The 14,921-nt window shown below is 35.2% G+C and overlaps 2 protein-coding genes across 2 annotated transcripts; both read right to left on the reverse strand.

Annotated features, from left to right (window-relative positions):
- Positions 1–3,989: 3,989 nt before the first annotated feature.
- On the reverse strand, positions 3,990–4,833 carry LOC110891934 (stigma-specific STIG1-like protein 3). The gene has a single exon (XM_022139396.2). It carries the CDS (start codon positions 4,566–4,568, stop codon positions 4,134–4,136), a length of 435 nt encoding a protein of 144 aa, XP_021995088.1. The 5' UTR covers positions 4,569–4,833; the 3' UTR covers positions 3,990–4,133.
- A 426-nt stretch (positions 4,834–5,259) lies between these two features.
- LOC110890044 (DNA glycosylase/AP lyase ROS1) lies at positions 5,260–14,707 on the reverse strand. Its single transcript, XM_022137606.2, has 20 exons — positions 14,580–14,707; positions 13,523–13,774; positions 11,900–13,285; positions 11,472–11,807; positions 11,085–11,175; positions 10,130–10,931; positions 9,949–10,028; positions 9,770–9,854; positions 9,598–9,689; positions 9,444–9,512; positions 9,186–9,222; positions 9,013–9,095; positions 7,880–8,302; positions 7,759–7,795; positions 7,509–7,566; positions 7,324–7,415; positions 7,167–7,232; positions 6,661–6,775; positions 6,147–6,185; positions 5,260–5,640 (listed from the first exon to the last, which is right to left on the reverse strand). Exons 2-20 carry the CDS (start codon positions 13,764–13,766, stop codon positions 5,513–5,515), a joined length of 4,263 nt encoding a protein of 1,420 aa, XP_021993298.1. The 5' UTR covers positions 13,767–13,774; positions 14,580–14,707; the 3' UTR covers positions 5,260–5,512.
- Between the last annotated feature and the right edge of the window lie 214 nt (positions 14,708–14,921).

Raw genomic sequence — 14,921 nt, forward strand, 5'->3', positions numbered from 1 at the left:
CCGACGCCACCCCTTGGTGCACATTCCCGAAGAGACTTTGATGCGTTGTTTCCTTTCGGACAGCTGCATAAGCAGCTTCGGCAGACGGCAAGGGATCCCACTGGAGGATCTCTCTTTTAAGGGAGTCATATTTTCGATCAAGTGCATTCAGAAATTGAAACAGTTTATATTCTGACCTGACTTTATTCTAAGTAGCGATATCGGTCGGGCACTTCATTGGGTTTGGATCTCTTCGTTCAATCTCTCCCCAGATACCTTGCATCACGATCCAGAATTCTTCTAACGGTAAGCCACTCTGTTTGAACTCGTTTGCCTTAACGTGGAGATCGAAAGTTTGAAGTTTGTCTTTGCCACTGCTCTATGTAACCGTAAGGGCATCCCAGAGTGTTTTCGTTGTCGGGAATTCCGTAAGGTTACTGGCAAGGCTCGGCTCGATATCTTGTATCAGCCATGAAAAGACAATCAAGTCACCTTGTTCCCACTGTTCATCAATGGGTTCTGGTGGATTTTGGGTGAAATGGTTTAACAGTGCTTTCGATTTCCCCCCTATGCGACTCGTATCATCCGAGCCCATAGAGGGTAATTTTGGCTCGTGAGGTTGAGAGTAATTTTTAGGCTGTCAGAGGGATTTGGTTTTGGGTTCTGGGTTTGAGTTTGGACTCCATTTTTTGAGGAGATTGGCTATTTGGATAGATAGGCTATTGGTATCTTCTTCCGACATTGTTTTTTTGGTTCTGGTAGATGATGAGCACAAAGGTTTTCGGATCAAAAACGCTGCTCTGATATCATGTTGTCAATGATAATCGGAGGAATGAGGAAGAGATTAAGATACTTTGTATTTGTGTGTATTTGAACAAGCCTATGTACAAGCTATTTATAATCTTTACAAAAGAGCTAGAAAAGGAAATCACAATTAATTATATTGAAAGAATGGCTGGCAATTAGCGATACCATGCAGGACTTGATTTGGTCTTGATTACCAAAGTCAATGAATTATTTTTGGAAATGATGAAGGCTGATCCCAATCCTTTTAATCATATATTTCAACATTATGAAGTTTTATGTCTAAACTCGTTTAGATATTGCTCACATTGTTGAACTCTAGACTAAGTCTAGATTATTATGAAGCATCTAACAATATCTTAAGAAACGGAATATCTTAATATACGAGAGAGACTATAATTGAAATAAGAAATGAGAACTCACACCGGTTGATCACTCTTACTTTGATTCAAACGAAACGAAATGTTAATTTTTGGGTATATCCTTATGTCAGCAGACATAATTGTCTCATGGAGGAGTCATAAGAAACTGATAAAACAATAAATAAATAAACGACCTAAGTTGTAATGACATAATATGTTGTTAATTAACAACGCAATTATCACTAAATATTGTTTAAAGATTTATCAGTGGACTCATAAACTTATTAATTCCACAAAAATACTATATTGAAGACTTACTATGAAAAGTCAGCTACCATGTTTCCTTGAACAGTTCACTTCGAGAGGTGCTGCATTAAACTTCGATACGAAATTATTGTTCGTTTATGAACAACTGGAGAAAACTAAACATTTGTATCGAATACATTTACATTCATAATATGCTTGCGGGTCCGATAACTAAGGTCTACCACCCAAAGTCTTTTAAGAGCTCATAATAAAGATGGGTCTTACTAAAGGCCCTGCAAAATAGCATATCATACTTATGAATGATTAGTTATTATTTTTACTCATTTATATGAATTGTTTGTCTAAAAATACATATGTGCACCTAATGACGTATAGACAATAATTATACAAATTAATTTTAAAGGGCTCAACTCTCATTTTAGTCTTAAATTTACGTATGTTTTAATTTAGGGTTGTAACATGATTAATGGGGGTTTTAAGTTGACAATAACTCAATGACTGTATTTTTCTGTTACAATTTCAATTTGAAGTATTGATTAATGTTTTAACTTGGCCAAACTTAATTATGCTTATAACAAATGATCACTCGGCCAAGTGGGAGAATGTTAGAAATAACCAGTTGATGTGGCTTACGGATCATTTGAGTAACGTTACCAATATGACATAACTAGTCCCCGACAATTACTTGATGGTAGTAATTGTAAATATTTATTATCTTAAAGGGGCAATTAAGATTTCCCTTTAGTTACCTTTTAATAAAAGAATGTATAAAGTTTTTCATAACCTATCACCATTTATAATCATTATAAATTGTTCACTGGTATTGATCAAAAGGTTAGAGAGAAACTCCTTAAAAATACTATAAACAATTCTCTCTAAGGTGATTCATCAAACACAAGATACCATAACGGGAATCATGACTTTATCTTCATCTTCAAAGATAACTAGTTCTACAGGTTAGTACCTCCAATTTGATATCCATGTTTAATTGTTTATGTGATTGATTGAATTAACATGGTTGAGGTGGGAGGGTTTACATCTTCGGATGGTTCCCGCCCGGGTGAAGTCCCGAGTTCGAGCCCTTGGAGCGTCAAATAGCCCCGCGGGGAGACGGTTGAAAGTCCATCACAGGTGTGTGTTGAACCCGGGTCTCTTAGGAGTTCTGGTGTGTGTTACCGCTCCATCAAACTGGCCCAAAAAAAAAAAAAAAAAAAAAAAAAAAAAACCATGATTAGGATTCTTTATTTTTGCCCCTTATACATGTAATCAACATGAAAACCATGCAAATATGCATTACTAGAAATTGTAACCCCCCACCCCCCAACCCCAAGGTTAAATAACATTCGGTTTTGACAAACCAGATTAACATTGATATTCTCGTTTATTAGTCTTAATGGAATATTGTGTATGCATAGTACAGCGTGGCCAATCATTTCCAAATTCATAAAACTAACATAAATACTATGCTGATAAACTAATAAAAACGAGTGTCGTGTTACAAATTGTCACGGACGGTAACATCTTATTTCATTTACATAATATGTGATGTTTTGCTTCATGTTGTGTTTTAAAGTATTAATATTAATAATTGAAGCATTTCCTATTCACAAAAAGGTTAATTTCAATCAAATTTTAAGATGGCATAGTCAAGCTAAAATGCCTATTTTTTGTCATTTTCTTCCATTCATACCTCTCTTCCCTTTATATTACTACATATAAAGTCATAAAGCATTTCTTATGTACAAATGGTAAATTTCCCTCAAATTTTAAGATGCCATATGAAGTGTTAAGTTAAAATACCTAACTTTTTTCCGTTTTCTTCCATTCATACCCCTTTTCTCTTGATCAATGGCATGTAAGTTTAATAAATCTATACTATAATATTAGATTATTTATAAATAATAAAAAAATAAGCTTTCGATAATAAACTCATCACATTCGTCAAGAACATATATTCAAAAATACATTCTGTTGTATTTGTGTATTTGGACTAAAGTACTAATCAGTGAATCAAAATTAATCAAATTTAACATAAAATGTGTTTTGTAATTTTAGAGAATTTAGTTAAAAATTTAGATGTAAATTGTCGACTCCGCCGCAACGCGCGAGTTTCCCACAGATAAAAAAAATGTTACAGTATACTATAAAATGTTTATTATAAGGGTTTCCCTGTTTATCATAAGGGTTTCCTGTGTGTTGCAGCCGCAAAGCGCGAGTGCTTTTATTTTTATAGACTGACACAACGTATATACGATTTTTTAACGTTTTTAGCTTTGAATTATGTTCTCGTCCCATATTATCGACTCCGCTGCAACGCACGGGTTCCTCACTAGTTTCATTTAATGTACAACATCTTTCATTTTTCATTTTATCTTTTGTTATGTGAAGTTCACATGTCTGTAACCTGGTTTTAAATATATTAATGTCCTAAGTTATAGCCTTTTTTAAACATCATGCAACTTCTTTGTTTATTTTATATAGGTTTTGGAGATAAATGAATAGAGTCATAATTTTAACTATTTGATTTATAAAAAAAAAAATGAATACAGTACATAATTTAAATGTTAGAAAATTATATATAGCACACACGATCTCTTCAATATGATGCTCGAACAATCATGTTTACACAAAATGTATATTGTAAATATGTATGAATAGTTAGTAATCAAGAATCTCTCTCCATGACAAAACGAAAACATCGATCGATCACAATGAATTAACTTAGGCGTAGTTGCAGAGACCGTATATACAATAACCACCGGGCATACACTTGTTACCACACGACCCGCAATGCCTCTTGTCGTAAGCCAAATTCACACACTCCCCTCTGCAACACGAGTTTGTAAACTTGCACTTGTTCTTGCATGCACCACAGTTGTGTTTATCCTCACTCAAATCCATACATTTGTTGTTGCAGCAAGTCGAGTTTTTGCCTTCTAAGATGTAGCAAATCTCGTTATCTTTGTTGCAGTGGTCTGCCGCTCGAGTGTTTTTGTTTTCAGCTAGAAACCGACTTACCCGTTTGGGAAACGGTTTCACGGCTCGCGATGTGATTAGCGTTTTTTCACGAGTGTCACCCATGAAGGTGAATGTGATTGTGAGAGTGAGAGTGATGGCTACCGCCACCAAGAAGAGTAGTTTGACAATCTTTGACATTTTTGTGACGGACGGTGAAGGACTTTGGAATGATTTTTGGTCAAAGGATGTTAGGAACTTGGGATGTGAATTGAGTTTTGGACCTTTGGTGGTTATATAGGGTGCCTTTTGGTGGTGGCCGGTGGGGCTGACCCGAGGAACCAGGGGTTGTGGTGGTTTGCCATGCACTCTTTCAAAAAGATAAGTAAAATGAGGTGCATGTGTGTGTTGATTAGGGCACACACTAATATTACTAGTCAATGACCCATAAAAAATTAGGGTTTAATGTTTGACTTTGGGCTTGCAAAATATTATATGGTTAATGTAGTTCCTTAATTATTAATTTAGGTAAGTGTGTAAATGAGCCAAGGAAGGTCGTCAAAACTCAAGCTCAACTCGGTTAACTTAAGAGAGCTTGAGCTCGAACACGACCGTTTAGAGCTTTATTTGTAAAACTCGAGTTCAGCTAGCGAGTAGCTTTTCAAACTCGTGACTGAATCCAACTCGTTTGTTATTTTATTATTCCTATTATATAACTATTCTTATACATTATTATAATATATATATATATATATGTATATATATATATATATATAATTTTTAAAATTGTTGCTTTATATTTTATATATTATAATAATAACTAATAAGTAAACATATAATTAATAAAAAGTAAATAGAAATAATAAGCTTGTCACCCTAGTCAAGCTTGATATGTGAAACTCTGCCTCCAGCTCGTTTATTAAATGGCTCGTTTAAGAACAGCTCAATTCGAGCTTTTAACGAGCCGATATCGTGTAGCTTACAAGCGGCTTGGCTTGTTTACACCCTGACGCAAATGTGAATTAACCGGAAGATCAGAAATTTACTTACAACTATATATAAAGGAATTTATTATTGTCAAAATATTAACCCTACTTTGTTAGTTCTAGTTGTCAAATAAATAGACCTATGTACCACAGCTTGTTCTATCTCTTCTTTGATTTTCTGTTCTCGGCTGCCATTGCTGCCATTGCGGCTGTTGAAATATGAAATTTTGGATGAAGGTGTCGAGGTTGCTTTGTTTTCCTGTTGAATGCTCTCACACAAATTGACCCTGCAATAATATTAACCAAACTACATATGAATATGACTAGTACAAAGTTAACGTTTACGAGTTTTTTGCTATAACTTTTAAGGCGCCTGAGGGGTTAAACATGCCGTGTTCGCAAGTTGCCGAGTTGCACCCGACACGATTCTGAAAATGATCCCGCAAATCATGTCAAACACATGAACCCGAACACGACACAAGTTTTTACGGGTGGACCTGAACACGACTCGTTTAACCCACAATGTTATTTATCTATTTATTTATTTTTGCAAATTAATAATCTAAAGTTAAAAATTTATTATGTTTGAACTATAAAACGTGATTCTTATTTCTTCGTTATCTATTAAGCTTTTGGCATAAATACCCAATTTAATTTATGTTAGCTGTAAAATTATTTTTTTATAATTATTAGAGAAATAAACGTGTCAACCGAACACAACCCTTTTACATTAAATTTTATTTTACCCGTTAGGATTAAACATAATCAAGTAAAAGAACTTTTGGCGTCATACCTCTCCAAAACAAGCGCTGAATGGCACCGGTTGATAGGGCTGAAAAGATGCAGAGTTAGCATTATCTAGGCTTATAAAAATATTCAAAAGTAGGAAATATATCATCATCATACTCAGTAAATCCCACCAATAGCAAAGCTAAGGTAGGGTCTGAGGAGGGTCAGATGTAGACAGCCTTACCTCTACCCCGTAGGAATAGAGGCTGCTTCCAGTGAGACCCCCGGCTCGATTGTAGTTTTGCATCAAGCCTTAGACATAAGGCACATAACACTCAGCAATTGAGACAAATGCCGATCAGTGCATGTACCCCTTGTCTTTCGGCTATCAACGCCACCACATGACGCATGATTAACCATCCGCCTCTTTTAACGTTATTTTCACGAAATTAGTAAAATAACGTTAGAATTAGTGCACTTTCACTTTTGCCACCCGAGCGCCCACACATATATACATTATGTGCGCATACCGCAGGCGGGGCTGAAAATTAGGAAATATAAAGTGTGTTAATTCACACCTTTAAATATTGATGTTGCAGATGACCCGCAACCTAATTCTCGTAATGGCAAATTACGCAGCAGATGTTTTGGAACATCCATCGGAGAATGACTAGTTTCATCATCAGCAAACACCTAAATAAAAGATAAATCCATCCTTAGTGCAAACAAAAACTTAAAAATCAAAACTAAAAGCGGCCCAATATGGTTATGTTTATGCTTTTATATATAGTGGGTCAAACACAAACCAAGAAAATTAGCTAAAAAAGAAACAGATCAAGCGAGTTGAAAGTTGCCCAAAATGCATTTTTAATGTATAAAACCTCCTAAATTTAAAAAAAAAAAATTAGATTATTTCCTAAACAACATAAATATTGTAACTATTATTGTCACATTAAATGTTCATAATAAAATCTAAAAAAATTTAAACCAAAGTTTACCAGGTCAACCCAACCCATATAACCGTATTGTCCCAAAAGATACCTGTTTTAACTATATATATATATAATCGAGCGTACAAACATACCTCATTAACCTGAAAATATGTTCCATTAAGGGGAAACGTCCCTCTATTTGAAGTTCGACAAGGGATCTGTTGATGCAAATTTGTATATGCCAGTTTTAGTAAAGATCATAAAAATCCATAATTAGCATTATAATAAAAGATTCAGGACTTGACTTACCAAGATCGTTGCTTTGACGGTTTCCTCTAGAATATTGTTAGCTGCTATGCGTGCTCTGTTTATTGTATATTCTAATGAGTTGGGAATTTCGCCTGTTTTAGAAGCCGATATGAGAACTCATAATGGCAACAGGTCTAAAATAGATTACATATCAGTTTTGACTTTTGAGCAAATTAATTTAATACCTGGATACCATACAGCAAGAAGGTATGGTGACGGATCATCACGGTCCCTTTCTTCAAACTATGTATTCATAAGTAGCATCTTAGACATATATTTAAATATTTTATTTCATAAAATATAAGTTGTTTGCCTTCCAAAAAACGCACAAATTCCTTGGGTTGTCCCCAAAAAAAATATACATTTGTAAAAATACGCATTGGGTGACTTTCGACCGGTTTCCTTTAAAGCTATATTTTTTACTTAAATACTTACCCCAACCAAACACGGATGGAAGTCCGGAAGCTCATAGCTGCATTAACAAGAAAAAATAAACCAAGTTAATTTGCATTCGCAAAAAACCACAATACAGAGCTTACTAAAAATAAAAACATACACAAGGTGCATAGTCCTCGATTTGGCTACAAATCTCTTTGTTGGCCTACGAATGTTGGCAGCTTCTGCAGAAAAAGCAATTACAGCTTTTGACACGTCAGCTTCCGGGATCGGAATCTTATTTGTGTCCATAGCCTCTTTTAAAGTTTCTCTGAACTCTTCGGTGTTTAGTCTGATAGTCGGGATTTCATCATCGTCAGACTCGCAGCATAAATCTTCAATGTCGCCAATAATTGATTCTACTTCAGGCTCAGGAGATGGGGGGACTTCAATTATGGGTTCACATGTTTGACTTTGACTTTGACCTTGATAGCTTGAACCCAAGTTGTTGACTTCTAGGTGAAAGGATGATGGTGGTTGACCAGCAGGGACGATGGAAGTGACATTACTACTTTGTTTTATTCCGGGAAGAGCGAGCCTACCACTACATTTAATAACTCTATATCAGTAACGGCCTAAAAATAGTCTGTCATTACACAAGTATACACATTATTTCTTTTACTGATATATCTAGTTATCATTTAGCCCTATAATATAGTAACTAGTGGTTTACCACCCACGCTCTGCAGCGAGTTCGAAACGTAGAAAAAAAAAATAAGCAAATCACGAGAGTTAAAGTTGTCTGATGTTTTAGTTAAGGGGCTAAACATGTGATTATAAAAGATGAGGGGCTAAACATGTCATTACTAAAGTTGAGGGGCTAAAGTGGTTTATTATTAAAGTTGAGGGACTAAAATTGGTTAAGGGGCTAAACATGTCATTATTAAAGTTGAGGGGCTAAAGTTGTTTAATGTAGTTAAGGGGATAAACATGTAATTATTAAAGTTGAGCGGCAAAACATGTCATTATTAAAGTTGAGGGGCTAAAGTTATTTTAGTTAAGGGGCTAAACATGTCATTATTAAAGTTGAGGGGCAAAACATGTCATCATTAAAGTTGAGGGGCTAAAGTAGTTTTAGTTAAGGGGTTAAACATGTCATTATTAAAGTTGAGGGGCTAACCATGTCATTATTAAGTTGAGGGGCTAAAGTTGTTTATTATTAAAGTTGAGGGGCTAAAGTTGTTTGATGTTGACAAAATAGCATATTTATTGTATATATAATAGGTAATGATGTGGGATGAATATGATACAAACCTAGCAAAGGCACTTGCATAATGCCTGCACTCTGCTCTCATTGGACATGCATTGCAATTTGGTTTTATCTTGGTACAAAATACCTATAAATGTGAAGATAATAAACTTCAAATAAAATCGGAAGAAACTTATGATAGAAATAAAAAATAATAAAATGGAATAATGAAACAAACCTTTCCAAATGTGATCAACTGGTAATGTAGCTCGTATCTGTATTCAACAGAAGTATTTCAATAAGATTCTTAGCAAATATAGTTGAAAATAAGAGTTGTAACGTAAAAAAATATGAGATACGGAATCTATTGCATTTTTTTTTTTATCGAAGTATGAGGTTTGACTTCCCAAAATAAGAAGTCAGACTTTAAGATGATGATTGTATAATATGTATGCATACTGAAAACTGATTGAGATCGCAGAAAGGTAAAGTTTACAATGTTTTTTGATCAAGGGTGCATAGCCTCGGGTATAGGTATTTCTGAATGTCGTCCACCAAAGGGTACCTGAAATGAAATATCAGGAAATTAAAATATTTATTTAAGAAGATAAATAAATGTATAAGTTATATGATTTTGTCTTGAAACTTACGCATTCAAAAGATGAAGTTGAACTGCATCGGGAAGGGGTTGCAATGGGACCCACCCTAGACGTGTGGCTACACGTCCAACATTTGTGTCAACCTTTCACAAACAACAATTGTTAAAACGAAAGGTAATAATCTAAAAATATATGAAAAAAAAATAAATCTCAAAACCCTTACAGGAAAAGCGTTATGATGTAGCGTTAAAAGGCGTACGCACTCCACACTTTTCAAACCGATTCCTTCAATGCTCAACAAGAAATCCCTACAAACATAAAATTATTAAACTCTAACCTTAAGTAAAAAAATTAAACCCTAAGAGATAAGTTTTCATAACTATATTTAATGACATCACTTACTTTGCCTTATCTGGTGGAACATCCCTTAACCACTCAAGACAAAGATTACCATGATCTCTATATATTCTATCCAAAAAGTCCTGCCAAAACGTCAAAAACATAGGTCAAAATTTGTATAAACTTACTTTATTTAATTACAATATATACTTTATTTATTTACTATTTATTTGAAGCCATATACTTTAATTCGTCTTGCTATCACATTATGCATCCCTCGGTCTTCTATAATTTTTGCAAGTTCCTCAACGGGAGCACGCCTAACTGCATCCCAGTCAACTGCAACCCTGTAATTCACATCAATTTCTTTTTCTCCGGTTTTGATGTAGCGTCTTCTCAGTTCGTCCCAGTCGATTTTGGGTTCTTGCTTTTTCTCCTTTTTGTTTTTCTTTTTTCCCTTTAGTTCATTTTCTAAAGGTGATTCTTGTTCAATTACTTCAGATTGGAGACTGCAAATTGGAGTAGCTACTTTTGGTTCTTCTACAGGGATTGACTTTTGTTGACCTATGAATTCACCTTCTGACGTCTCACATAAACTCACATTCAAATCAAATGTAATAGCAGAATGTTCAGTAGAAGTAGAACTCGGAAAATTGGAGATTGATGCACGTTGCTCTTCGACTTCTAATTTGCTCTCACTTAGCGATGATTCTAATTCATCAACTCCAACCTGACAAAACTGTTTGAGATAGTCCACCTCCTCTAATTCTAGAAGCTTCCGGAAAGTATTAGGATCTTCATCCACACGTGGCTTATCTTGAACCTGAAGTGGATTTTGGCACGGTTCCACAGCTGGAGTTGCATCGCTGACATCAGCATATGAAGCACCCATATCTTGTTCCGTTTCATTATTCTTGGAACACCCTTCATAAATTTGTGTATTACTTGCACCTGATTCTTGGCTATTTGGGACTTCAAAATTGTCATTAACTTCTTTGCTTCGGGAATTGGGGGGGAATCTGGCTACAACCGACATGAAAGCAGAGCTGCAGAGAAAGATTATTACACAAAATGTTAGAAAACCTGAAAATACGATAGAAAAATGTTTTGTGTCCCCTTGGTAATACAATTAAAATATCTTGCTATCTATTTAGAGTATATATTTTTTTCAGATTTGACAAGGGATTACATGTGCATACCTTGAAAGGTGGTCACCTACGTTTTGAGTTAAAAAAACTCCAACCACCGAGTCAGTAACTGAACCCTTCCAAGGTGAGAAACGCCTGTCACCTGTGATAGTTGTGTTTTAAGTCAGTAGATGCTCTTTCAAGAGAAATTATGTTCAATTCAAAAAATATTTTTCCTAGAAATATTATCCACGTATCCCTATGGTTTTCGGTTTCTACGAGCTACTACAACTATGAAATTAAAACTGGGAACCAATGCAGTGGTCATAAAAAATATATCCAATTTGAACGCATTCATTTATATGTATGGTAACTTCTTCATGGTGGCATGAATCTAACACTAGATACGTATTTTTAATGATGATTCAATATACTTCATTCAGAAACTCTAAATATTACCTTGGATAAGATGCATTTTCGCAATAAATGAATCAACTCGTCCACGAAATATATTTCTCTGTGTATCCCACCATTCTTCTTTATCTTTATCCGTTTCTTCAACTGGTTCACTTCCATCATTCTCCATTAGCAGTTTCCAAACTCTCAGTGTCTCATTGTCAAGATCCACCTTGGCCTTGGGATCTGTTTTACGCTTCTTGGGAGGATGGATCTTTACAAGGGTCCCGCTGACATTTTGATCACGTACTACAAGTTCTTTACATTGATCATTGATGTCCAGACTCGCTATCTTCCCTATTAGGTGTTCCACTTCACTTGCATTAAATTCATATAAATCTGCATCAAGCATGGTAAAAGACATAATGAGTGACCTAATAATTGGCAATGTTAAAATAGTAATGAAATGCCAATGACATTAGATTAACTACCTTCTCTAGTATGCAAGATAGCTTGGTGTTCGGGTGGTAAACTTTGACTTTCAAGCACTACAACCTCTTGGAGTTGGGACCAGTTCTGATTACCAAGAGAGTTATCAAGGCGCGGGGAATCCCAATGTGGTGAGGTAAAACTCTTAATTCTTTGTACAGGAACCTCATGCAGCGGGAGGCATTCTGTAATCGGACTAAAAATTTTCTCTTGACATAAAAGGTAATTTTCAGGATCATAAGGAGGCATTCTGATACTTTCTCTCAAACGAGTGTGCCTTATTGATCGTTTTCTTCTCTGGTGCAAAAACACACGACGAAGTTCATCTGTATAAATATGGGGCTTCACCACTCCTTTCTTGTCCTTGGATTTGTTGACCCTAATTTCTACATTTTTCCTTGTAGTTTGTGTAAGCTTTCTATGTGATCTGTTCATAAGACTCTTGTGAAGTTCACCAGATATAATGTACCAATGATTTACCTTTATATTCACTTTTTTCCTCATCGTCCTTTGTTTCTTGAACAATTTTGGAAAAACAGGTCCGCATTTTTTGCTATGGTATAAACATAGATCTTTTCTACACGACCGATGATATACCAGCAGTGTAGGGCTGCGACTAGTTGAGCTTGAACAGATTTTCTTTCGACGCTGATAGAAGTGAACATATGTCTTACCATATTTATCAACTTGTTCTTGATTTCTTATTATAAAACTATCTTGCCCGTGTTGTGGTGTATTACCATCTCCTAACAAATTATCAGATGCTTTTAGGCTCTTGTTTTGAAACCTACTCCTCCTCGGTGTATTTCTCTTAGAAGTAACAATCTTACCACGAAAACAATCAAATTTTTCAAAATCAAAACCAAGTATCGGAGGTTCTTCATGTGATTTTGACTCTTTACCAACTGGATGCTGGTCAAAATCTAGGAAACGCTTGCATGAACTAACAGCTATGGAAGTCCTGGAAGCTTCTTGAACATCTTGGCCAACATCTTCAATGCCTGAACAGGTTGACTTTTGTGTACAATTGGATGAATCTGTAAATTTGTTCTTTTTTGATTGCATCCTCCTCTCTTGTACCCGATTTGGAGTTGCAGGTTTTGGAGTCTTTGGCCTCAAGGTCGACCGTGGAGTTTGAGCCTTTGGCACCTTCTTCGGTTTGCTATTATCGAATATTTTAGGCCTATGTTTTTTCACTCGAGGTCTTTGACTAGGCTTTTTGTTCATGTCATTCCCATCATTACGTCTTTTCCTGGTCTCTTTTGTCTTAGATGGGGTTGGAATTGAACCAATACCATCTTGAGACTCATCAACACCATGAGCCTTTTTACTGTCATGCTCTGATGGGGAACTTTTGACCGTCTCCTCTTGTACACAGCTTGTGTCATCTGCACCCAAAAAAAAATTACACTTCCTCTTTCGGGACATAAGTTTTGACTTTAAAAATCAAACTCATAGTTAATTATATCAAAAGTAATAGAAACACAAAATACTACGTTTTGGATCTCAAAAGTCAAAGGGATATTGGTCAACAGATCGCTAGTCAACATACCAAATCAAGTCCAAAATCACAAACAACACAATTTCACATACCAAAACCTAGTGGTAAAGTAAGGGCAGCTTACCCTGAACTGCCGTAGTACCTTCAGCTTCCTTTCCCGCCACACCCAACCCCGCTTCAAACTCATCAAGAGTGTCAGCTGGAAATTCACACATCTCATTCATCACACACTTTTCCATACACCGCATACTTTCAAAACAATCCGTACACGAGAATTCCTCATTCAAACTTTCCTTTCCCATCCCTTGCTCAGAACTCAACGCCGGCTTTCCTGGTGTCAGCGGTATCCAAACACCGTCTCTCTCCATTAAATTACCTGATTCCATTACAACAATCCTGTAGATATGTTAATAACCACATTCACTACAAACATTATACATTATCAACTTATAAAGAAGCTTTAAAGACTACATAATGGCTGCATATTCAAACCAAATTTAAACATAAAATCACCGCAAAACAAAATTAAACAGCAGACACAGATTTTAAAAAAAAATAAAAAATTACAGATTTCAACAAAAACAAAGACACATAGAATCAATTGTAACCACTGCTATACAAGAAAATCAAAACTAAACATAAAATAACCATATCTAACAGCTAATTCACCAAAAAGTCTCCCAATTCGTAAAAAAAATTTACGCTAAAATCAAGTCGATTGCATAATGAACATAAATTTTACCAACTAATTTACCTAATTCCATCACAACAATCCTGTAGATATCAAAAACAATGTCAGCTTATAAAGAACATTCAAACGCTTCCAATGCTAGTATTCTGTCTCATATTAACACTTCAACAAATTTCTTCCAATTGTACCAAATTCAAACACATAATTAGGTCAAAACAAGATCAAACAGCAGAAACACAAATTTGAGCAAACAATTACAGATTTCAACAAAATCAAAGCCACATATAACCAATTCAAACCACGTCTACACAAGCAAATCAAAATTAAACATCAAATAACCATATAATACAGCTAATTCACCTCCAATTCGTAACAATTTTACACTAAAATCAAGTCGATTGTGTGACGAACATAAAGTTAACTAATGCGTATGTAAATTCAAACTAGTTGTGCGAGAATGATGAGGTAAAATTAGGGTTTATACACTTACAATGATGGTTGAAGTTAGGGTTTACTGTCCATGGACAAAGGGCTTCAGTTGCAGAGTTGCAGAGAAGTTTGCGAATAATATAATTTATTAATAAAAAATATAATTGCAAAGTCGTCAACGGTGGTGAGGTTAATCTCCGCGAGTTTATCGTTATTTTTAATTAACACCCCTATGGTTATATGATTTGTACACCTTTCTTCTATGACACGTGGTCAATTGCTCAAGTTAATGAAGGGTATCTTTGCTTTAATTAATGACATCTTTTATTGAATTTTTTTTTTAGCTAAATTCATTTCAAATAAAAACTTTAAGGACAATTACATCAAAATAGCCGGTAAGCGG

The sequence above is a fragment of the Helianthus annuus genome, chromosome 11 (assembly GCF_002127325.2).
Source record: "Helianthus annuus cultivar XRQ/B chromosome 11, HanXRQr2.0-SUNRISE, whole genome shotgun sequence".
Lineage (NCBI taxonomy): Eukaryota > Viridiplantae > Streptophyta > Magnoliopsida > Asterales > Asteraceae > Helianthus > Helianthus annuus.